The following is a 21,236-nucleotide window of genomic DNA, read 5'->3' as shown; positions in this document are numbered from 1 at the left end:
TATGCATCCATTGAAAAATCAACTAATGATTTGGTCAGAAATCAACTTAAAATGTGTTCAAAATCTTCTGTGATTTTTTGAGTTAAGTTGGGAACTGCATTGTACTGTTTTTGGAAATATATGCTCACGCATTGATATTTAAATCCTGTATGTATGAAGAAAATAATAAGAACCTGCAGAGGGCAAAACAGTCAATGAGATCTCCTCTATAGGCTTGGCTGATGATGGTAATTAAATGTTTTATTGTGAAACATCTTATTCTTTTCTCAGAATTGTTGTTATTGTTGTTGTCTTCAGTCCTGAGACTGGTTTGATGCAGCTCTCCATGCTACTCTATCCTGTGCAAGCTCTTCATCTCCCAGTACTTACTGCAACCTACATCCTTCTGAATATGCTTAGTGTATTCATCTCTTGGTCTCCTTCTACAATTTTTACCCACCATGCTGCCCTCCAATGCTAAATTTGTGATCCCTTGATGCCTCAGAACATGTCCTACCAACCGGTCCCTTCTTCTAGTCAAGTTGTGCCACAAACTCCTCTTCTCCCCAATTCTGTTCAATACCTCCTCATAAGTTATGTGATCTACCCATCTAATCTTCAGCATTCTTCTGTAGCACCACATTTCAAAAGCTTGTTTTCTCTTCTTGTCCAAACTATTTATCGTCCATGTTTCACTCCCATACATGGCTACACTCCATACAAATACTTTCAGAAACGACTTCCTGACACTTAAATCTATACTCGATGTTAACAAATTTCTCTTCTTCAGAAACGCTTTCCTTGCCATTGCCAGTCTACATTTTATATCCTCTCTACTTCGACCATCATCAGTTGATTTGCTCCCCAAATAGCAAAACTCCTTTACTACTTGAAGTGTCTCATTTCCCAATCTAATTCCCTCAGCATCACCCGACTTAATTCAACTACATTCCATTATCCTAGTTTTGCTTTTGTTGATGTTCATTTTATATCCTCCTTTCAAGACACTGTCCATTCCGTTCAACTGCTCTTCCAAGTCCTTTGCTGTCTCTGACAGAATTACAATGTCATCGGCGAACGTCAACATTTTTATTTCTTCTCCATGGATTTTAATACCTACTCCGAATTTTTCTTTTGTTTGGTATGGTCATTAGAAATACAGTTCATTCAAATTTTAGAATGTATATCTTTCAAAAATCCAGTCTTATCAATTTGTAACCCTAGTTCTTCTGCACCCAAAAATGTGTATTTTTATTGGAAAAAAAACATGCTAGATAGTGAATAAATAATTTAAGAGTAAATGAGGCCACTTTCAGAATAGCACAAGCGTTGTCATTAAGAAGCACACGAAAAACAGAATGAAAATGTTGCTTGCCCTCAGTAGAAATCCTTTGATGCGCTAACATAGCTGTGTACCTGTATTTTGCTGTCTGGACTGGAATAGTGTTTTTTCATTCATAATATTGCAGGTGTTTCTGCCTCATTAATTATTCATATTACAGTGAGACATTTATTGTGTTTACTTTGCTTCTTCTTCAGTGTGCCAGATACTTTTATCTCACACTGCTGAGCACTGTTCTCTCCTGCCATAATTTGCACACCACTGACTTATGTTTTACTTGTGACTTACATTTTACTCATATGTTTCGTCAGCTTTTCTGTTCGCACTGTCCCTCCTTTCCCCTCTTGCTCATCACAATTCATTTGACATAAACAACTGTCCTACAAGGCAGTTTCCACTGTCACTTCCCATGCTCATACTGTGAGGTACCAATGTGCTCTACTTTGATCTAGAATATGGCTGTATCTATCTGTGTGAGCAAGTTAGCCATGTATGCGTCTTCCAAGTGTCAAGTAATATCCAAGTGGTGGTGGTGCATATTCAGAAAAGTAACAAACTAAAGACAGAGATGGGTTAGGCTAGAATATGAGGCAGAGCGTGGGATAGGTTTTGTATCTTGGTATTGCACAGACATGTGAAACTTGCAAGTAGGGCATTGGGAATAGGGGGGCAGGGTTTTTGCATGGATCAATTGGGAAGGAGATGGTTTCTAGGCTACCCTTCACAACAGAGCTTGATGAGGCACAGTAGAAGTCTTTCTGCTGTGGGTAGCACTGAGTGTGTCTTCCCTACATAGTACCTCATCTGTTTGGTGAGCAGTTACCTACTCTCACATGTGTGTTATATGCCATCCCGAATTTTAGAACGATAAATAACATGAAATATTTCCTGAAAATTAAAATTGTTTTGTAAAATGTTATTTAGTAATATTTTGTAGTTGTTTTGGGATCATAAATAACAAATAGTAAATGTTGTAGTGCTGTAGAATCTATGCATTAGTGAACTTGCATGTATTTCACCCTTGTCTACAGTGCTTATGCAAATTTACTATTAAAGAAATATTTTTCCATCAATTGCAAACACAAAATTGATACAGTTGAAATCTCATTGTGTGTCTTGCAAAAAAGTAGTTTTGATGGTTTTCCAATTCCACCATTCTGGAATTTTGTGTCTGTGCATACAATGTGACATCTAATCAGCTCAGAATTGATGCTGGGACTGTGAAAATGTTTTCTTTCAGTTTATACCTCTTAAGTCAGACATCAGGAAATCTGGAATTACAGGTTTCCTCAACTGTAGTACAGACAGGGGCTATGATTGCTGTGTTAGGATGTGAACTGATTGGGTAATCCTTGCATCACTGTGTGTCAGGAGGGTGAGAGGAGGGGGATGGAGGGGGGGGGGGGGGGGAGGAGGAGAGAGAAAACACAGTGATCCACAGGATGTCCAGCACTTCCCACATGTCCCCTGATCAGTTCCCTACCGTGGCTGCACCTATTTCAGTCTGTACTGAGGTTGAGCCCTCACCCGTGGTTGAGTGAGGTCCTCTGAGGTGTGACAGGCTGTGAAAGATTTTCAGGGCTGGGGTCGGCAGTCAGAAGACCTCCCCAATTTGTCCGACAAACAGATTTCAGGAACTATCTGTGGCTACTGAACATCCTGAGTCACATGCAGTTACTTGTCCTGTTCAGAGGAAGCCTCTTAGCTTGTAAGATCTGTATATTCACAGAGAGTGAGTTGAAAGCTACAACGTTTGGTGCATAATGGGGCTCCTTGAGGATACGGCTGCCATGCAGGGAAATAAGTCCAGTGTGCACTATTGTGTGCATAGTGGGACGAAACATCCCAGATGTGGAATAGATCCTTCCAGATGCCTGAAGAGCACAGGGTGCAGCCATCTGAAGATGGGGGCCCATGTCAGTACTAATGATGTGTGCCACTTTGGATTGGTATAGATTCTCTATGGTTTTTAGCTGCTCTATGAATTGGGAAAGAGTGCCAGTCTTATCTGTGAGATAAAGGCAGAGCTCACTATCTGTAGCACCATCAACACGACATGTAGCTTCATTGACATGACTGATTGACTGCAGACATTTGATAAACATCTGATGGAGGATTTGAATCAGATGCTCAGATGTGACCATGTAGGCTGAAGATTCCTAGACTTATGTTGTAGGTAGTTTCTGTGTATTAGTATGGGTAGAGATTAATAAATAATTAATTAATATATGTTTGTGTTATTGACACTCCTGAAACAGAATGAGATTTTCACTCTGCAGTGGAATGTGTGCTGATATGAAACTTCCTGGCAGATTAAAACTGTGTGCCAGACCGAGACGAACTCGGGACCTTTGCCTTTCGCGGGCAAGTGCTCTACCAACTGAGCTACCTAAGCATGACTCACGCCCCGTCCTCACAGCTTCACTTCTGCCAGTATCTCGTCTCCTACCTTCCAAACTTTACAGAAGCTCTCCTGTGAAAGTCTGGAAGGTAGGAGACGAGATACTGGCAGAAGTGAAGCTGTGAGGATGGGGCGTGAGTCGTGCTTGGGTAGCTCAGTTGGTAGAGCACTTGCCTGCAAAAGGCAAAGGTCCCGAGTTCAAGTCTCGGTCCGGCACACAGTTTTAATCTGCCAGGAAGTTTCATATCAGAGCACACTCTGCTGCAGAGTGAAAATCTCATTCTGGAAACATCCCCCAGACTGTGGCTAAGCCATGTCTCTGCAATATCCTTTCTTTCAGGAGTGTTAGTTCTGCAAGGTTCGCAGGAGAGCTTTTGTAAAGTTTGGAAGGTAGGAGACGAGATACTGGCACATGTGAAGCTGTGAGGATGGGGTGTGAGTCGTGCTTGGGTAGCACAGTTGGTACAGGACTTGCCCGCGAAAGGCAAAGGTCCCGAGTTCGAGTCTCGGTCCAGCACACAGTTTTAATCTGCCAGGAAGTTTCACTTCTGAAACAGATTATACAATTACTGAAAGGTTCAAAGAAAACTTGAGTATCATCTCAAATAGCCAGTTATACAGCTACAGTTGGTGGCTTTAATATGCGTTGTAGGCATTAAAATAGTAAAAAATTGTTATAAACACTTTCCCTGAAAAGTATTTTGGGCCATTAGTTCAGCAGTCCAATCAAAGTGTAAATGGTCGTGGAAACATTCTTGAACTCTTAGCAACAAATAATCCTGAACAAATAGGTAGCATCATTATAGATACATAGATTATTAACTACAAGGTAGCTGTAGTGAGACTGAGTACCATAACATCCAAACCTACCAAAATAAATGAAAGATATATCTATTTAACAAAGCAGATAAAAATTCACTTGAAACCTTCCTAAAAGACAGTCCACCTTCCTTCTGAACTAACTATGTAAGTGTAGACCAGATATGGCTTGAATTCAAAGAAACAGTGTCAACAGTGGTTGAGAGATTTATACCAAAAAAATTAATAAGAGACGGTATAGTTAATTCACATTAACTGCTTCGATGCTCTCGGCAGCTGACACTTCTTCTCTTGATTGTTGTAAGAAACTGAAAACTGTAGATGACAAAAGCAATAGTTTCAGTGATGCAGCCACACATTCACTTCGTCCAGTAGTGACATATTTTCTAACAATGGCCAGTTCAAGTTCCACAATTCTCTGTTGCATGCAGGTAAGGGAAGACCACATATTGTACTTTGTTACAGTTCTTGCTATCAAGTTTTTGTGCAGTGAACATGCTCTTGATGAAATAATTAATGATAGTTCAGTGTAGCGAAGGATAGCCAATTAAATATCATAAGCACAGTAACACAACTGATTGGCATAATAATTTCACCAGAATAACATACTGTTTTTTAGGTTGGATAGAAAAAAATCACATTGAAATGTGACTTTACAGTGAAAAAATGTTGACACTGATTAGCACTTGTCTGTACCAGGCTGACTAAGGCAAACCTTCCTTTACAGATTGGCATAGTTACCGGATCTGTAATTTTTGTCACATCCTCTTTCAACATAGGTGTTACACTGTTCATATCTGAAGGAAGACTCTGACACAAAGTGGCATAATGAAGTTACGTGATTGCTCGCTGCTTGCAAACTAGCAATTCTGCTAGAGGGGTTGCTATGCAAAGACAAATGTAAGAATATGATGTCATTCCTGAAACTATTTAATGTTTTGAAAATTGGCTAAATTAAATTTTGTACAGACTGTAAGACCTTACTGTTATCTGGTTTATGAAAAATATTCAAGGTTCATAAATTATAAAAGTGTATGGAACAACATTAAACTTATGAGTTAGAAATACCCTACTTACGAGTATGACATCCATCTTTAAAATGATCTTTTATAAGTATCAGTTATTATCTTAAATAGTGTCTTAATTACTGAGATGCGTCCTCTGATTCAGAAAAACATAGCAACAAAAGTACAGTGTTAAAGTTCAGAATCTTGTAAGCTTAAGGCAAAATAGGCAATCAAAATTATGTTAAGTTCAGAATTTTCACTGTCATTATCTTATAAGTTAATTAGTTTCAAGCGATTTTCTAATGTGTCTGTAGCAAGAGTGAAATACCTAATTTCAAGTGAATGGAACAGCACTTCATGTTCAGTATATTATCTCAAAGTGCTTCCCATTACTTACAATAGTTGAAATGTAAATTAGCCAGAACTTGTAACTATAAATTTCAATGAAATTTGTGCAAATAACAATCTCACATACTCAAGTACATTTTACGTGTTACTTATACAGCTGCACTATGTATGGACTAAAAAGATGACAAAATTTTATTCGTGAGCTCAGAAAACATAACAGACAGAGGAGTTTCCAACATGCTATGCTTCAATGGAAATGATCATCCACAGTACACAGATCAGGTCAGAACACTCTTGCAGAAGCAACGAAAAAAGCATGCCAGATTCAAAAGAATGTTAACTCTCCAAGAATGGTGAAATATTACAAAAGCTTGACATTTAGCACGGACTTAAATACAATGTGCTTTTAATAGTTTCTACAATGAAACTCTGTCTTGAAAACTGACAGAAAATCTGAAGAGATTCTAGTCATATCTTAAGTACACCAGTGGCAAGACACAACCAATACCTTAACTGCACGGTAGCATTGGTAATGTCACCCAAGACCAGGTTTGGATCTGTGTGTGTGGGGGGGAGGGAGGGGGGGGGGGCAAAACAGGGTATCTGCCCCAGTGCCCCAGGCAGAAATTTCATGGGGTGCCAAATTAATGTTCTTGAAGAAAAAAACCTTGTTTCACAAAGTGCCTAACATCTGGCAAGCACTGGTCTGTCGATTATTCATATGATTTTGAAACACATCACATGTGTTCCAGCCACTGGTTAAAACAAAACATTTTGAGAATATTAATATATTACTTGTTAACTGACTGTGTTACATGTTGTTGTTGTGGTCTTCAGTCCAAAGACTCACTTCATGTACCTCTCCACACTACTCTATCCTATGCAAGCTTTTTCATCTCTGAATAACTACTGCAAACTACATACTTTTGAACCTACCTACTGCATTCACCTCCTGCTTTCCCTCTACAATTTTTACCTCCCACACCTCCACTAATAAATTGGTGAGCCCTTAATGTCTCAGAATGTGTGCTATCAACAGATCCCTTCTTTTAGCCAAATTTTGCCACAAATTTCTTGTCACATGCACCAATTCCGTTCAGTAACTCCTCATTAGTTACTTGATCCATCCACAGAATCTTCAACATTTTTCTGCAGGACTGCATTCCAAAAGTTTCTATTCTCTTCTTGTCTGAACTGTTTATTATTCATGCTTCACTTCCATACAAGACTACACTCCAGACAAATACCTTCAGAAAGGAGTTCCCAACATTTAAATATATATCCAATGTCAAAGTTCTCTTCTTCAGAAATGCTTTCCTTGCCATTGTGAATTACATTTTATACCCTTTCTACTTTGGCCATTATCAGCTTTTAAACTGAACAAATAGCAAAACTCATGTACTACTTTTAGTGTCTATTTCCAAATTTTTGTTTTGTTTTCTTTAGTGCTTGTCCAAAATACAGATTGAAGAACATCAGGGATAGGCTACAGCTCTGCTTCACTTTCTTCTCAACTACTGATTACCCTTTCATGCTCCTTAACTCTTATATCTGCCATATGGTTTCTGTACAAGTTGTACATAACCTTTTGCTCCCTGTATTTTACTCCTATTACCTTCAGAAATTTCAAACAGAGTATTCCTATCAACATTATCAAAAGCTTTCACTAAGTCTACAAATGTAGGTTTGCCTTTCCTGAATCTATATTCTAAGATTAGTATTAAGGTCAGTACTGCTTCATTTGTTTCTACATTTATCTGGAATTCAAACTGATCTTCTCATGGTTGGCTTCTAACAATTTTTCCATTCTTCTGCAAATAATTCATGTTAGTATTTTGCAACCATGATTTATTAAACTAATATTCACACCAGTCAGCACCTGCTATCTTTGGAATTTGAATTATTACACTATTCTTTAAGACTGAGGCTTTTTCACTTGTCTCATACATCTTGCACTCCAGATAGAATAATTCTGTCCTGGCTGACTCTCACAAGGGTATCCTTGGTTCTGATGGAATATTGTCTACTCTAGGAGCCTTTTTTGACTTAGTTCTTTCAATGCTCTGTCAAATTTTTCTCGCAGTATCATATCTCCTATCACCTCTTTATCAACATCCTCTTGCCTTCAAGTTCATTTCCCTTGTACAGACCCTCTATATACTCCTTCCACTTTTCAGCTTTCCCTCCTTTGCTTAGTATTGGTTTTCTGTCTGAGCTCTTGATAGTCACACAGTACCTTTCCTTCTCTCCAAATGTCTCTCCTTCCCATATTTTAATATTCTTTTATATCCCTACATTGGTCCTCTAGTCATTACTTCTCAGCAGTTTTGCACTCCCTGTCAATCTCACTTTTTAAATGTGTGTATTCTCTTTCACCTGCTTCATTTGCACATTTTTATATTTTCTCATTTCATCAATGAAATTCAGTATCTCCTGTGACATCCAAGGATTTCTACTAGGCCTTCTCTCTTTAAGTATTTGATACTCTGCTGCTTTCACTATTCCATCTCTCAAATCATACATAGCAGAATGACCTAGAAATTGTAATGTTGCTGCTTTGAATCTTACTAGTAACAACATTTTTTTTAACTTTTATTCAAATTTCATATTTATCACTAAAATGAAGTATTGATTATCAAATATTGTTATCATATTATTTGTAGTAGAAATGCCATCTTTAAAATTTAATTATTATTCCCATGAAAATGCTAGTATTCACAATAAATAAAAGTTTGGTCAAAAATGCTAACAATGAACACAATATAAAGTACTTTTGTATTTCTAGAGATTGAATAGTATTACTAATGTACATAATTTCTTTCATATCACAAAAGGATGTTTCACATATTTGTATCAAATTTTAATTTTCTTAGATGACCAATAACTAAAATGAAAAAGGCAGCATTTTTCTAAAAAAGTTTGATCTATATTTGTTAATAACATTTTCATTTCATTTCATAGTTAATATGGAATTTAAATAACAATTTTTAAAAAAGTTACTACTAGTAGATTTCAAACAAGTGACTTTAGGATAACAGGAATTTTACACTATACAACCAGATACAACTATGTATAATAACAACTGCAAATGTTTTATACTTAATGGTATTCAGAAAATCTCTAAAAAGAGGGCAGAGCAGTCCATAAAGTCCCCTTGTAAAAAGTCGCATTCTGAACACAAGGAATTATAAAATCACAGCTTGTAAAAGAATTCCCATGTTTCAAAGCTAACCTGTATATGGATTAGATAAATAAAAGAAAGATGAATAAAGAAACAAAGGTAGTACTTTTTAGGATTGATATAAGAGCAATGGAGCTATACCACCTGACCACATTCCACACTTGACTATCAGTTATCAGAGTATAATTGTTCACCTGAAATTGTGATTAAGAAGACATTCTGCCTACAGAGAATGAGCTGTGTTTCACCTTACCAACTGCATACCTTTGCAGAGAGATTCAGGGATCATTGGAAGGGAGATCCAATATGCAGAGTGCTCATGGAAAAGCAGCGATGGGAACAAGGGTGGGGGGAGGGGGTTGGGGGAGAGGGGGGAGACTTGGGCTGTAGTGATACTAATACCAAACTCTGAATCCACAGCAGATTCCAAAAATGAACTTTTTACTTGTGCAGAAAGTCTCTGTATTGCAACTTCCCGTACAAACAAACTTCAACCACAAACTATATCAAGAACCATCCTTTGCAAGCATTCACCATGAGCAAGTATTTGTGGAACATGGAGACATGATACGAATGCTGCTGCTGCCTACCTGCTGATCCTGCACATGCCTCCTCAGCATCGCCCACTCCTCCCTGTGGTGCCGCTCCAACATTGCTGACCACTCAGATGTCTGTTCTGCTATTACTTTCTGCACCTGTGGATCTGATATAAGCTCATCTTGGCTGGAACAAAAATGCAAACAAATACTGGATCAGATGCAGAACTATACTGTGAAGGCAATATCTTACATCTTCTATGCACAAATGTCCCTGAACTTTTTGGTTCAGGCAACACAGAATGCAGCATTGGTGACTGCAATTCTGTTAAAACATGAATGACTAGATGAATTACAGGAAAGGGAATGTTAAGAGAGGTAGGAGAATGGTTTTGCTTAACAAGTGTGACAGGCAACACATTGCATACTATCTGAGCCATCAACAATGAACATTCAACTCCTTTTGCTTTATGTGGAGTTCACAGGAAACTGACATGTGATGTTGATGCGGAGCTTTGCAGTTCTGTTCACTGTAATGTACTGGTCAATGATCAGTGACCATGAGAAGATGGCAGCAGAACTGCAGACAGCCTCATTGCACTTTATTGTAACAATTAAAAAACATATGTATGTAAAGGCATTGTAACTGTACTATGTATTTTGTGTCATGAAATTGGTCAATTATAGCTTAACTGTCAGGACAGAATATAAAAAATTATGTTACAGAACTGTTCAAACAAATTTTGGGCTTGCAGCTGGTCGTCGTCTAATACCTTGCATGATATTTCAACTGGGTACCTGCCAGTCATCTTCAGGTGAACTGTCGCAGACCCGTTCTGCAATATAAGCCACGCTGTAACTATTCTGCGCATGCGTCGAAAACTTGGTAGATGGACCACACTGCCTGCCGGCAGCACTCTCCCTGATGGAGTAGCACAACTCAGTCGCCATCTGCATTGCTGTTTGCTGCAGCCATCAGCGCACTCTATCGTCTTTGATTTGAGCAAATCCTGGAGATGACCCTTTCTGCAGGGGTTAAGTTACTGCATTGCGTAGAGGGCCTTCAACAGAGAACAGCAAGTTTCCCTTCTTATTTCTTCTGCAGCATCCAAAGGAAGACGTTGTACAGTTTCTTCAACACCACACAAGAAACTTCTTAATGGCGATGCTGTAGGTGTCGGTGCAAAATTGAGTCCCTTGCTCATTACAGACAGCATCGCATCATCCAAATTCTTCTCCGTGAAATTGATAACGGAACGGTGTACTATTATCCCTTCTGGCGACAGCTTCTGTGGCAACAGGCGGTCAAATTCTGATATCTGCTGAGAATTAGCATCCTTGTGGATCCACTCGAACTTGGTCGAAGTCACTCCATCAACCCAGTCCCAAGATACAGGAGAAAGATACCTTGCAACATTTAGATGTAACTGGTAAAGTTCTTGCCTTCTCAGTAATCTTGCATGCAGTGGCGGTCTTAATGCAATGAGTCACTCTAGCAAATTTTGGTATAATGCCATGGTTCCAACATCTCAACAAAAACGTTAAAGACCTTAAAAGCTTTGCTCTTTTACCACATAGCTTCTCGAAAGTTCCGATCTGTGAGGCTATCTCCTCCCTGTAAAGGCATCTGATGTGAATTTTAAAATTTTCCTGGCAAATTGACTGTTCAAACAAATTTCAGGCTTGCAGCCGGTCGTCATAAAATACCTCGCATGATATTTCAACTGGGCACCTGCCAGTCATCTTCAGGTGAGCCATCGCAGACCTTCAAAAACATCCTCCATTCCGCAATATATAGCGTGCTGTAGCTATATTGTGCATGCGTCGAAAACTTGATTGATGGACCACACTGCCCACTGGCAGCGCCCTCCCTGGTGAAGTGGCAGAACTCAGTAGCCTTCTGCGTTGTTGTTTGCCATAGCCATGGGCACACTCCGTCATCTTTGATTTGATCAAATTGAGGAGATGATGGGATTTGATGCACTGTCCAGCTGGTAGCCGCTGTCACGGTTAAACAGATATTCTGCCAGGTGTATTTCTATGGATTCTTTAATAATGGAGTCCCAGAAAGATGTTGCTGTGGACAAAATCATTGTTCTCTCATACTCCATTGAATGTCCAGTGGAAATACAATGTTCAGCGATAGCGGACTTGCTTTGTTGCAAAAGGTTGGTGTAACGCTGATGTTTAAAATTCACATTAGATGCCTTTATGGGGAGGAGATGGCCTCACAGATCTGAAGTTTTGAGAAGCTACATGGTAAAGAGCAAAGTTTTTAAGCTCTTTAACCTATTTATTGAGATGTTGGACCATGGCATTATACCAAAATTTGCTAGAGTGACTCATTTCATTAAGACCGTTGCTGCACAGAAGATTACTGAGAAGGCTAGATATGCTATTGTCAAAGAGAGGATTTGCTATACAAGATGAAGGTTAGATGCTATCTGAGCAGAACTGTACCAGTTACATCTAAAGGTTGCAAGGTATCTTTCTCCTGTATCATGGGACTGGGTTGATGGAGTGACTTCGGCCAAGTTCGGGGGGATCCACGAGGATGCTAATTGTCAGCAGAGATCAAAATATGACTGCCTGTTGCCACAGAAGCTCTCGCCAGAAGGGATTACAGTACGACATTCCATTGTCAATCTCATGGAGAAGAATTTGGATGATTCGATGCTGTCTGTATTGAGCAAGGGACTCAATTTTGCACCTACACTTACAGCACCACCATTAATAAGTTTTTTGAGAGGTGTTGAAGAAACTGTACAACATCTTCCTTTGGATGCTGCAGAAGAAATTAGAAGGTAAACTTGCCATGCTCTGTTGAAGGCCCCTACTCAATGCAGTAACTTAACCCCTGCAGAAAGGGCTGCATTATGAAATCTGAGAGGGGGCCCGGACATAGTGGTATTGAAAACTGAAAAAGGTAATGCAACTTTTTTGTTACCTCATGGTGTGTATAAAGATATGATGTATTGTCTGCTAAGTGACTCTCCCTATAGGAGCATTGATTACGATCCTACAGGACATGTGCAATGGAAAACTTCAGCACTATTAAATTCCTCCTCCTTACCGCAGGAGACCATCAAGAGGTTAAGATCACATGGTTGAGTACCTTCTAGACTGTATGGCCTTCGTAAAGTTCATAAAGAGGGTCTTCCTCTGCGTCCAACAGTGAGCAACGTTGGAGCTCCTACATATGATTTAGCAAAACATCTTGCTTCCTTGCTGAGACCTTTCGTGGGCAAGTGCTCACATCACACAAGCAACTCAGCTGATTTTATAAATAGACTGGTGGCTCTCTGTCTTAGTAGTGTAGACGTTCTAGTAAGTTTTGATGTGGTCTCACTTTTTACAAAAGTTCCTCTTGCAGATTCTTTGACACTGATTGGTAACATGTTTCCTTTTGATATCACTGCTTTGTTTAGGCAAGCTCTTTCCTCAACTTATTTTATGTTTAATCAAGAATATTTTGAACAGACTGAGTGTCGCCATGGGTAGCCCCCTGTCTCCCTTGGTGGCCAACCTTGTTATGGAGGATTCTGAGGAGAGAGCGCTTGAATCAGCTGCCATGAAAACAACAGTTTTTTGGAGTTATGTGGATGATACATTCATAGTGTGGCCTCATGGAGAAGACAAATTATGGGAGTTTCTACATCACCTCAACTCCATTCATAGCAACATCTGGTTCACCATGAAAGAGAAAGATGGTTGTTTGCCTTTCTTGGATGTCCTGTTTTGAAGGAAGAATGATGGTTCTCTAGGGCATTCAGTTTATCGGAAGCCCACTCATACTGATTTTTACCTGCAAGAATTGAGTTGCCACCACCCATTGCAAACCATGAGTGTGCTTAAAAAACTTGTTCATAGCACTCATACTGTCTCATATCTAGATAGCTTACCTCAGGAACTTGCCCATCTAAAGACAGTATTCAGTGAAAATGTTTATTCTACCCTGCAGATTAACAGGGGACTAAGTAGCAAGAAGTGGATAAAGAGGAGAACATGCGGGAAGATTGTATTTAGTTTAAGAGATATGTCAGTAGAAGACTTAATGGATAGTGTTAAGTTCTTAGGTATTGTTATAGATAGTAAATTGACTTGGGAGCCACATATTAAATACATTAGTGCAAGGCTATCTAGAGTGGTTTATTTGTTAAGGAATTTTAAAAACCATGTACCTGCATCCTATGTAAGATCGGCCTACTTTGCTTTTCTTCAAAGCATTATATCTTATGGACTTTTAATATGGTGCAATAGCTCACACCTTCAGGACATTTTGGTACTTCAGAAGAAAGTAACTCGAATGATCACAAACAGTTAAAAACAGGCCCACAGCAAACCACTGTTTATGAACTTAAAAATATTAACTGTTATAAACATGTATATTTACACTGCCCTACTGCATATAAAGAGCAACATATCAGAATGCCAGTGTAGAAGAGATGTACACACCCATGCAACCAGAAATAGTAGCCATCTGGACATACATTACTACAGATTATCCAAGTCACTGAACAGCCACGAAGTGGTGGGTGTGAAGATGTTTAACAAACTGCCTCTAGAATGGGTAGAAGCTCCATTTGATTTATTTAAAGTCAAATTATTCAGTTGGTTAGCTGCAAATCCATGTTACTTACTTCAGGAATTTTATGACTGTAAAATATCATAGTGGTACTGGTTTGGAGAGTGCAGCATAATTTCTTTAACTGAGTAATTTATGATGCAATGTTTTCATATTATTTTGTTTTAAATATTGTATTTTATAGAAAACCAATAGTAACATATTGATCTCCAACCCGTGTATAAAGGATGGTCCATTGATCGTGACCGGGCAAAATATCTCACGAAATAAGCCTCAAACAAAACAACTACAAAGAACAAAACTTGTCTAGCTTGGAGGGGGAAACCAGATGGCGCTATGGTTGGCCCACTAGATGGTGCTGCCATAGGTCAAACGGATATCAACTGCATTTTTTGAAATAGGAACCCTCATTTTTTATTACATATTCGTGTAGTACATAGAGAAATATGAATGTTTTAGTTGGACCACTTTTTTCGCATTGTGATAGATGGCGCTGTAATAGTCACAAACGAATGGCTTACAATTTTAGATGAACAGTTGCTAACAGGTAGGTTTTTTAAATTAAAATACGGAACATAGGTACAATTGAACATTTTATTACAGTTGTTCCGATGTGATACATGTATCTTTGTGAACTTATCAGTTATGAGAATGCATGCTGTTACAACATGATTACCTGTAAATACAACATTAATGCAATAAATGCTCAAAATGATGTCCGTCAACCTCAATGCATTTGGCAATACGTGTAACGACATCCTTTCAACAGCAAGTAGTTTGCCTCCTGTAATGTTCGCACATGCATTGACAATGCGCTGACACATGTTGTCAGGCATTGTCAGTGGATCACGATAGCAAATATCCTTCAACTTTTCCCACAGAAAGAAATCCGGGGACTTCATATCCGGTGAATGTGCGGGTCATGGTATGATGCTTCGATGACCAATCCACCTGTCATGAAATATGCTATTCAATACCGCTTCAGCCGCACGCGAGCTATGTACCGGACATCCATCATGTTAGAAGCACATCGCCATTTTGTCATGCAGTGAAACATCTTGTAGTAACATCGGTAGAACATTACGTAGGAAATCAGTGTACATTGCACCATTTAGATTGACATCGATAAAATGGGGGCCAATTATCCTTTCTCCCATAATGCCGTACCATACATTAACCCGCCAAAGTCGCTGATGTTCCACTTGTTGCAGCCATCGTGGATTTTCTGTTGCGCAATAGTGCATATTATGCCGGTTTACATTACCGCTGTTGGCGAATGACGCTTCGTCGCTAAAGAGGATGCATGCAAAAAATCTGTCATCGTCCCGTAATTTCTCTTGTGCCCAGTGGCAGAACTGTACACGATGTTCAAAGTCGTCGCCATGCAATTCCTGGTGCATAGAAATATGGTACAGGTGCAATCAATGTTGATGTAGGATTCTCAACACCGATGTTGTTGAGATTCCCGATTCTCATGCAGTTTGTCTGCTACTGATGTGCGGATTAGCCGCGGCAGCAACTAAAACACCTACTTGGGGATCATCGTTTGTTGCAGGTCATGGTTGATGTTTCACATGTGGCTGAACACTGCCTATTTTCTTAAATAACGTAACTATCTGGCGAATGGTCCAGATACTTGGATGATGTCATCCAGGATACCGAGCAGCATACGTAGCACACGCCTGTTGAGCATTTTGATCACAACAGCCATACTTCAACACAATATAGACCTTTTCCGCAATTGGTAAACGGTCCATTTTAACACAGGTAATGTATCATGAAGCAAATACTGTCTGCACTGGCAGAATGTTACGTGATATCACGTACTTATACATTTGTGACTATTACAGCATCACTATCACAAAGCGAAAAAAGTGGTCCAACTAAAACATTCATATTTCTTTACATACTACACGAATACATAATAAAAAATGGGGGTTCCTATTTTAAAAAATGCAGTTGATATCCGTTTGACCTATGGCAGCACCATCTAGCGGGCCAACCATAGCGCCGTCTGGTTTCCCCCTTCAAGCTACACGAGTTTCGTTGTTTGTAGTTTTTTCGTTTGATTGATGCTTATTTTGTGAGATATTTGGCCCAGTCACTATCAATGGACATTTGGCCCAGTCACTATCAATGGACCACCCTGTATATGCTGTATAACTTGTATACATGTAACTTTGTCAATTGCTGTAATAGCTAAACAACAATAAAATTTCATTCACTCATTCAATCTTTAGCTTTTCTTCCTTTTGTTGGCAACACTTTGTTTAAAATAGCAAGAATCCTCTGACAATTTATGGTAAAAGTGGTTTTCTGCCCACCATCAAAGATTGCAGACCTTGTGGGATCAGTAAAGGACAATCTGTTACTACAAAAGGCCGGAATTTACAAGATACCGTGCCAATGCGGTATGGCTTATATAGGTCAAACCACATGCACCGTGAAAGAACCCTGCACTGAACACTAACGTTACACCCGCCTTTTGCAGCCAAGCAAGTCCACTATTGCTGAACATTGTATTTCCACTGGACAGTCAATAGAGTATGAGAAAACAATGATTTTGTCCACAGCAACATCTTTCTGGGACTCAATTATTAAAGAATCCATAGAAATACACTTGACGGAAAATCTGTAGAACTGTGACAGCGGCTACCAGCTTGACAATGCATGGTATCCCATCGTCTCCATGATTTGCTCAAATCAAAGATGACAGAGTGCGCCAACGGCGGCGGCAAACAGCAACACAGACAGCAACTGAGTTGTGCTACTCCACCAGGGAGGGCGCTGCCGGCGGGTAGTGTGGTCCATCTGTCAAGTTTTTGACACATGTGCAGAATAGTTACAGTGCACTATATATTGCAGAATGGAGGATGTTTTCGCCAGTCTGCGACGGCTCACCTGAAGATGACTGGCAGGTGCCCAGTTGAAATATCATGCCAGGTATTGAACGACAACCAACTGCAAGCCTGAAATTTGTTTGAACAGTCAATTCGCCAGGAAAATTTTAAATTTCACACGATACAGAACTGCTTGCCAGTACTTACTTTCAGAAGAAATGTTAGTACTGCCCCAAACCTGAAAACATTAGTTTTAGGCACTCTGATCCACAAGTATCTTACGTGGAAAGTTCACATCAGCTACATCGGTAATAAGATTAACTACATCACTTACTTATTAAAACATCCCCCAATGGTAATAACTACTCCTGTACTACAACAAAACTACTGTAGATTAATCCTCTCACCTCTGCAATATGGGACTAATTCAGGTTGGGAAATAATTACAATTATGTTCTTAAAAGAGAACTAAGGAAATAGCATAATGAATTGAGACATTCAACATTACAGTCAATGACCCAGAAATGAAATTAAATGATCATATGGCGCTGATGGCCGGGAGTCCCCAAATGGTGATGTTTGGCTGCCTACTTGCAAAATCTTTTCAGTCGACACCAGAACGGATGACTAGCTTGTCGATCATGATGAAATGATGATGAGAACAACACAACATCCAGTCCCCAAGTGGAGAAAATCTCCAACCCAGCCACAAATTGAATCCACTGCGTGGCATCCAGGTGCACTGGCCATGAATCAAGGGGTCAAACGTGAGCCAGAGGTGATGATCTATGATATTGAGCAATGAAGAAACAACAATGTGGAAAGGATAGACTGCTATTCACCACACACAGGAGGAACTGAGTTGTAGACAGCCATGATGCAAAATAATAAATTGAAATTGTTATGAATTAAAAAGTATTTTACACTCACTTCAACATTTCTGAATTCCATTACATCTGGCCTCTTTTATGTATAATCCAAATAACAATATATTGGTGGTAATAAATGATGTATCAGAAGGAAACTTCCCTAATATGAACTATAAAATTACAAGGAGACAAAATAGGTGGCCAGTATTTGTTCTTAGGAGGTAAATTTCCATGTACTGACAATACACACCAAAGTAGAAAAAACTATTACATCTTTTGAAACTTTAAATTCATTCCTAATGAAGAAAAGTGGGACAAGATGGGGGGAGGCTATAAGAGAGGGCAGGTCACTCAGGCTCCAGGATGAGAGGGACCATCCTGTTGTGAGAACAAGGAGAGAAAAAAGAAGAAGAAAGAGGCTTCCAAGACAGCAGGAAGTTAAAAAAGGTACATAAATGAAAAATGAATAGAACAGTGCAATTAAAAACTAGTGGGAAAGAGGAAAAGGAGACAGAAAAAATCAAAATGAGAGAAAAGAGAGAGAAACATGTAGATAAAACAAGTAAAAAGCAATTAAATAAACAAATGAAGAAATTCTTAATACGGGCTACCATTATCATCAAATTGTTCTATGTAATAAAACTATCCCCTGTTCTACATAATAAAAATTATTATTTGACATTAGCAAAAATAAATTTTGAGACTTGCAGGTGATTTAATTGGAACAGCATACCAATGCACATCACCAGGAGACTAACTTTCATCTGATAGCATGTAGGAAGTAATTGGTTTTTAAAATACTGAACTTTGGATTTGGAGTGATTATGGCTTGGTTTGTAGATTAAGTAACTTGACAACTTTTTGCCTTTGATCTTATTTTTATTGTTTCCAGTAGCACCAGCTACAAACACAATTTCTACATCTACATCTACATCCATCTCTGCAAATTACTGTAAAGTGATTGCACAGCATATATCTCATTCTATCACTTATTTATGGCTTTTATGTTCCATTCACATATGGAGTGTGGGAAGAATGACTAGATTAATTGCAGTACACACAGAGGAATTTAAACAATCTTGTCATTATCTCTATGGAAGTGGTTCTTGAGAGGTTGCAGTACATTCCTATAGTCATAATTTAAAGCCAATTCTTGAAACTTTTGTAAGTAGACTTTCTAAGGCTCAGTTACATCTAACTTCAACAGTATGCCAGTTCAGCTCTTTTGCTATCAATGTGATACTCTCCCACAGGTCAAACAAACCTGTGAGCATTCTTGCTGCCCTTCTCTGTAAATGTTCAATGTCCCCTGTTAGTCCTATTTGGTACATGTTCCACACACTTAAGCTATATTCTAGGACAGGTCACACAGGTAGTTTGTAAGTAATCTCCTTTGTAGACTCATTCATTTTCCCTAGTGTTCTACCAATAAAACAAAGTCGACTACATGCATTACCCACAACTGAGCCTATGTGATTATTCCATTTCATGTTCCTACAAAGTGTTATAGCAAGGTGCTTCTATGAGTTGACTGATTCCAACTGTGACTCACTGATTACTCACAGGATATTATACTGCCATTTTTTTTTTTTTTTTTTTTTTTTTTTTTTTTTTTTTTTTTTTTTTTTTTTTTACATTTAAAGTAGGCTGCCAATCATTGAACCCCTTTGAAATCTTATCAAGGTCTTATTGAATATTCGTGTAGATTCTTTCAGACTGTACTTCATTATAGACAACTGAGTCATTTGCAAGGTCATTAATACATAACATGAACAGTAAAGGACCAAAGGACCCCCAGGCCCGGATATAGAGGAGGGGGGGGGGGGGGAGGGGGGGGGGATGACACAATAAGATATATCTGCCCTGGGTGGCAATTTTTCGGGGTGCCAAATTCATATTTTTGAAGAAAAAAAACCTTGTTTCACAAAGCACTTAGTATCCAGCTTACATTGGTCTATCAATTATCATGTTGTTGTTGTTGTTGTTGTTGTTGTTGTGGTCTTCAGTCCTGAGACTGGTTTGATGCAGCTCTCCATGCTACTCTATCCTGTGCAAGATTTTTCATCTCCCAGTACCTACTGCAACCTACATCCTTCTGAATCTGCTTAGTGTATTCATCTCTTGGTCTCCCCCTACGATTTTTACCCTCCACGCTGCCCTCCAATACTAAATTGGTGATCCCTTGATGCCTCAGAACATGTCCTACCAACCGATCCCTTCTTCTGGTCAAGTTGTGCCACAAACTTCTCTTCTCCCCAATCCTATTCAATACTTCCTCATTAGTTATGTGATCTACCCATCTAATCTTCAGCATTCTTCTGTGGCACCACATTTCGAAAGCTTCTATTCTCTTCTTGTCCAAACTATTTATCGTCCATGTTTCACTTCCATACATGGCTACACTCCATACGAATACTTTCAGAAAAGACTTCTTGACACTTAAATCAATACTGGATGTTAACAAATTTCTCTTCTTCAGAAACGCTTTCTTTGCCATTGCCAGCCTACATTTTATATCCTCTCTACTTCGACCATCATCAGTTATTTTGCTCCCCAAATAGCAAAACTCCTTTACTACTTTAAGTGCCTCATTTCCTAATCTAATTCCCTCAGCATCACCCGACTTAATTAGACTACATTCCATTATCCTTGTTTTGCTTTTGTTGATGTTCATCTTATATCCTCCTTTCAAGACACTGTCCATTCCATTCAACTGCTCTTCCAAGTCCTTTGCTGTCTCTGACAGAATTACAATGTCATCGGCGAACCTCAAAGTTTTTATTTCTTCTCCATGAATTTTAATACCTACTCCGAATTTTTCTTTTGTTTCCTTTACTGCTTGCTCAATATACAGATTGAACAACATCGGGGACAGGCTACAACCCTGTCTCACTCTCTTCCCAACCACTGCTTCCCTTTCATGTCCCTCGACTCTTATAACTGCCATCTGGTTTCTGTACAAATTGTAAATACCCTTTCGCTCCCTGTATTTTACCCCTGCCACCTTTAGAATTTGAAAGAGAGTATTCCAGTCAACATTGTCAAAAGCTTTCTCTAAGTCTACAAATGCTAGAAATGTAGGTTTGCCTTTCCTTAATCTTTCTTCTAAGATAAGTCGTAAGGTCAGTATTGCCTCACGTGTTCCAGTGTTTCTACGGAATCCAAACTGATCTTCCCCGAGGTTGGCTTCTACTAGTTTTTCCATTCGTCTGTAAAGAATTCGTGTTAGTATTTTTGCAGCTGTGACTTATTAAGCTGATAGTTCGGTAATTTTCACATCTGTCAACACCTACTTTCTTTGGGATTGGAATTATTATATTCTTCTTGAA

At 39.0% G+C, this 21,236-nt stretch overlaps 1 protein-coding gene across 1 annotated transcript in view; it reads right to left on the bottom strand.

Annotated features, from left to right (window-relative positions):
* Positions 1–21,236, bottom strand: part of LOC124804976 (1-phosphatidylinositol 4,5-bisphosphate phosphodiesterase-like) — a 543,720-nt gene that overhangs the window by 46,158 nt on the left and 476,326 nt on the right. Inside the window, exon 20 of the mRNA XM_047265367.1 lies at positions 9,668–9,800. Within this exon, the coding sequence (XP_047121323.1) occupies positions 9,668–9,800 (133 nt within the window). The remainder of the gene's footprint in view (positions 1–9,667; positions 9,801–21,236) is intronic.

This window comes from Schistocerca piceifrons, chromosome 7 (assembly GCF_021461385.2).
Source record: "Schistocerca piceifrons isolate TAMUIC-IGC-003096 chromosome 7, iqSchPice1.1, whole genome shotgun sequence".
Taxonomy (NCBI): Eukaryota; Metazoa; Arthropoda; class Insecta; order Orthoptera; family Acrididae; genus Schistocerca; species Schistocerca piceifrons.
Note: the sequence above shows the minus strand (reverse complement) of the source record. Positions and strands in the feature narration are given on the sequence as shown.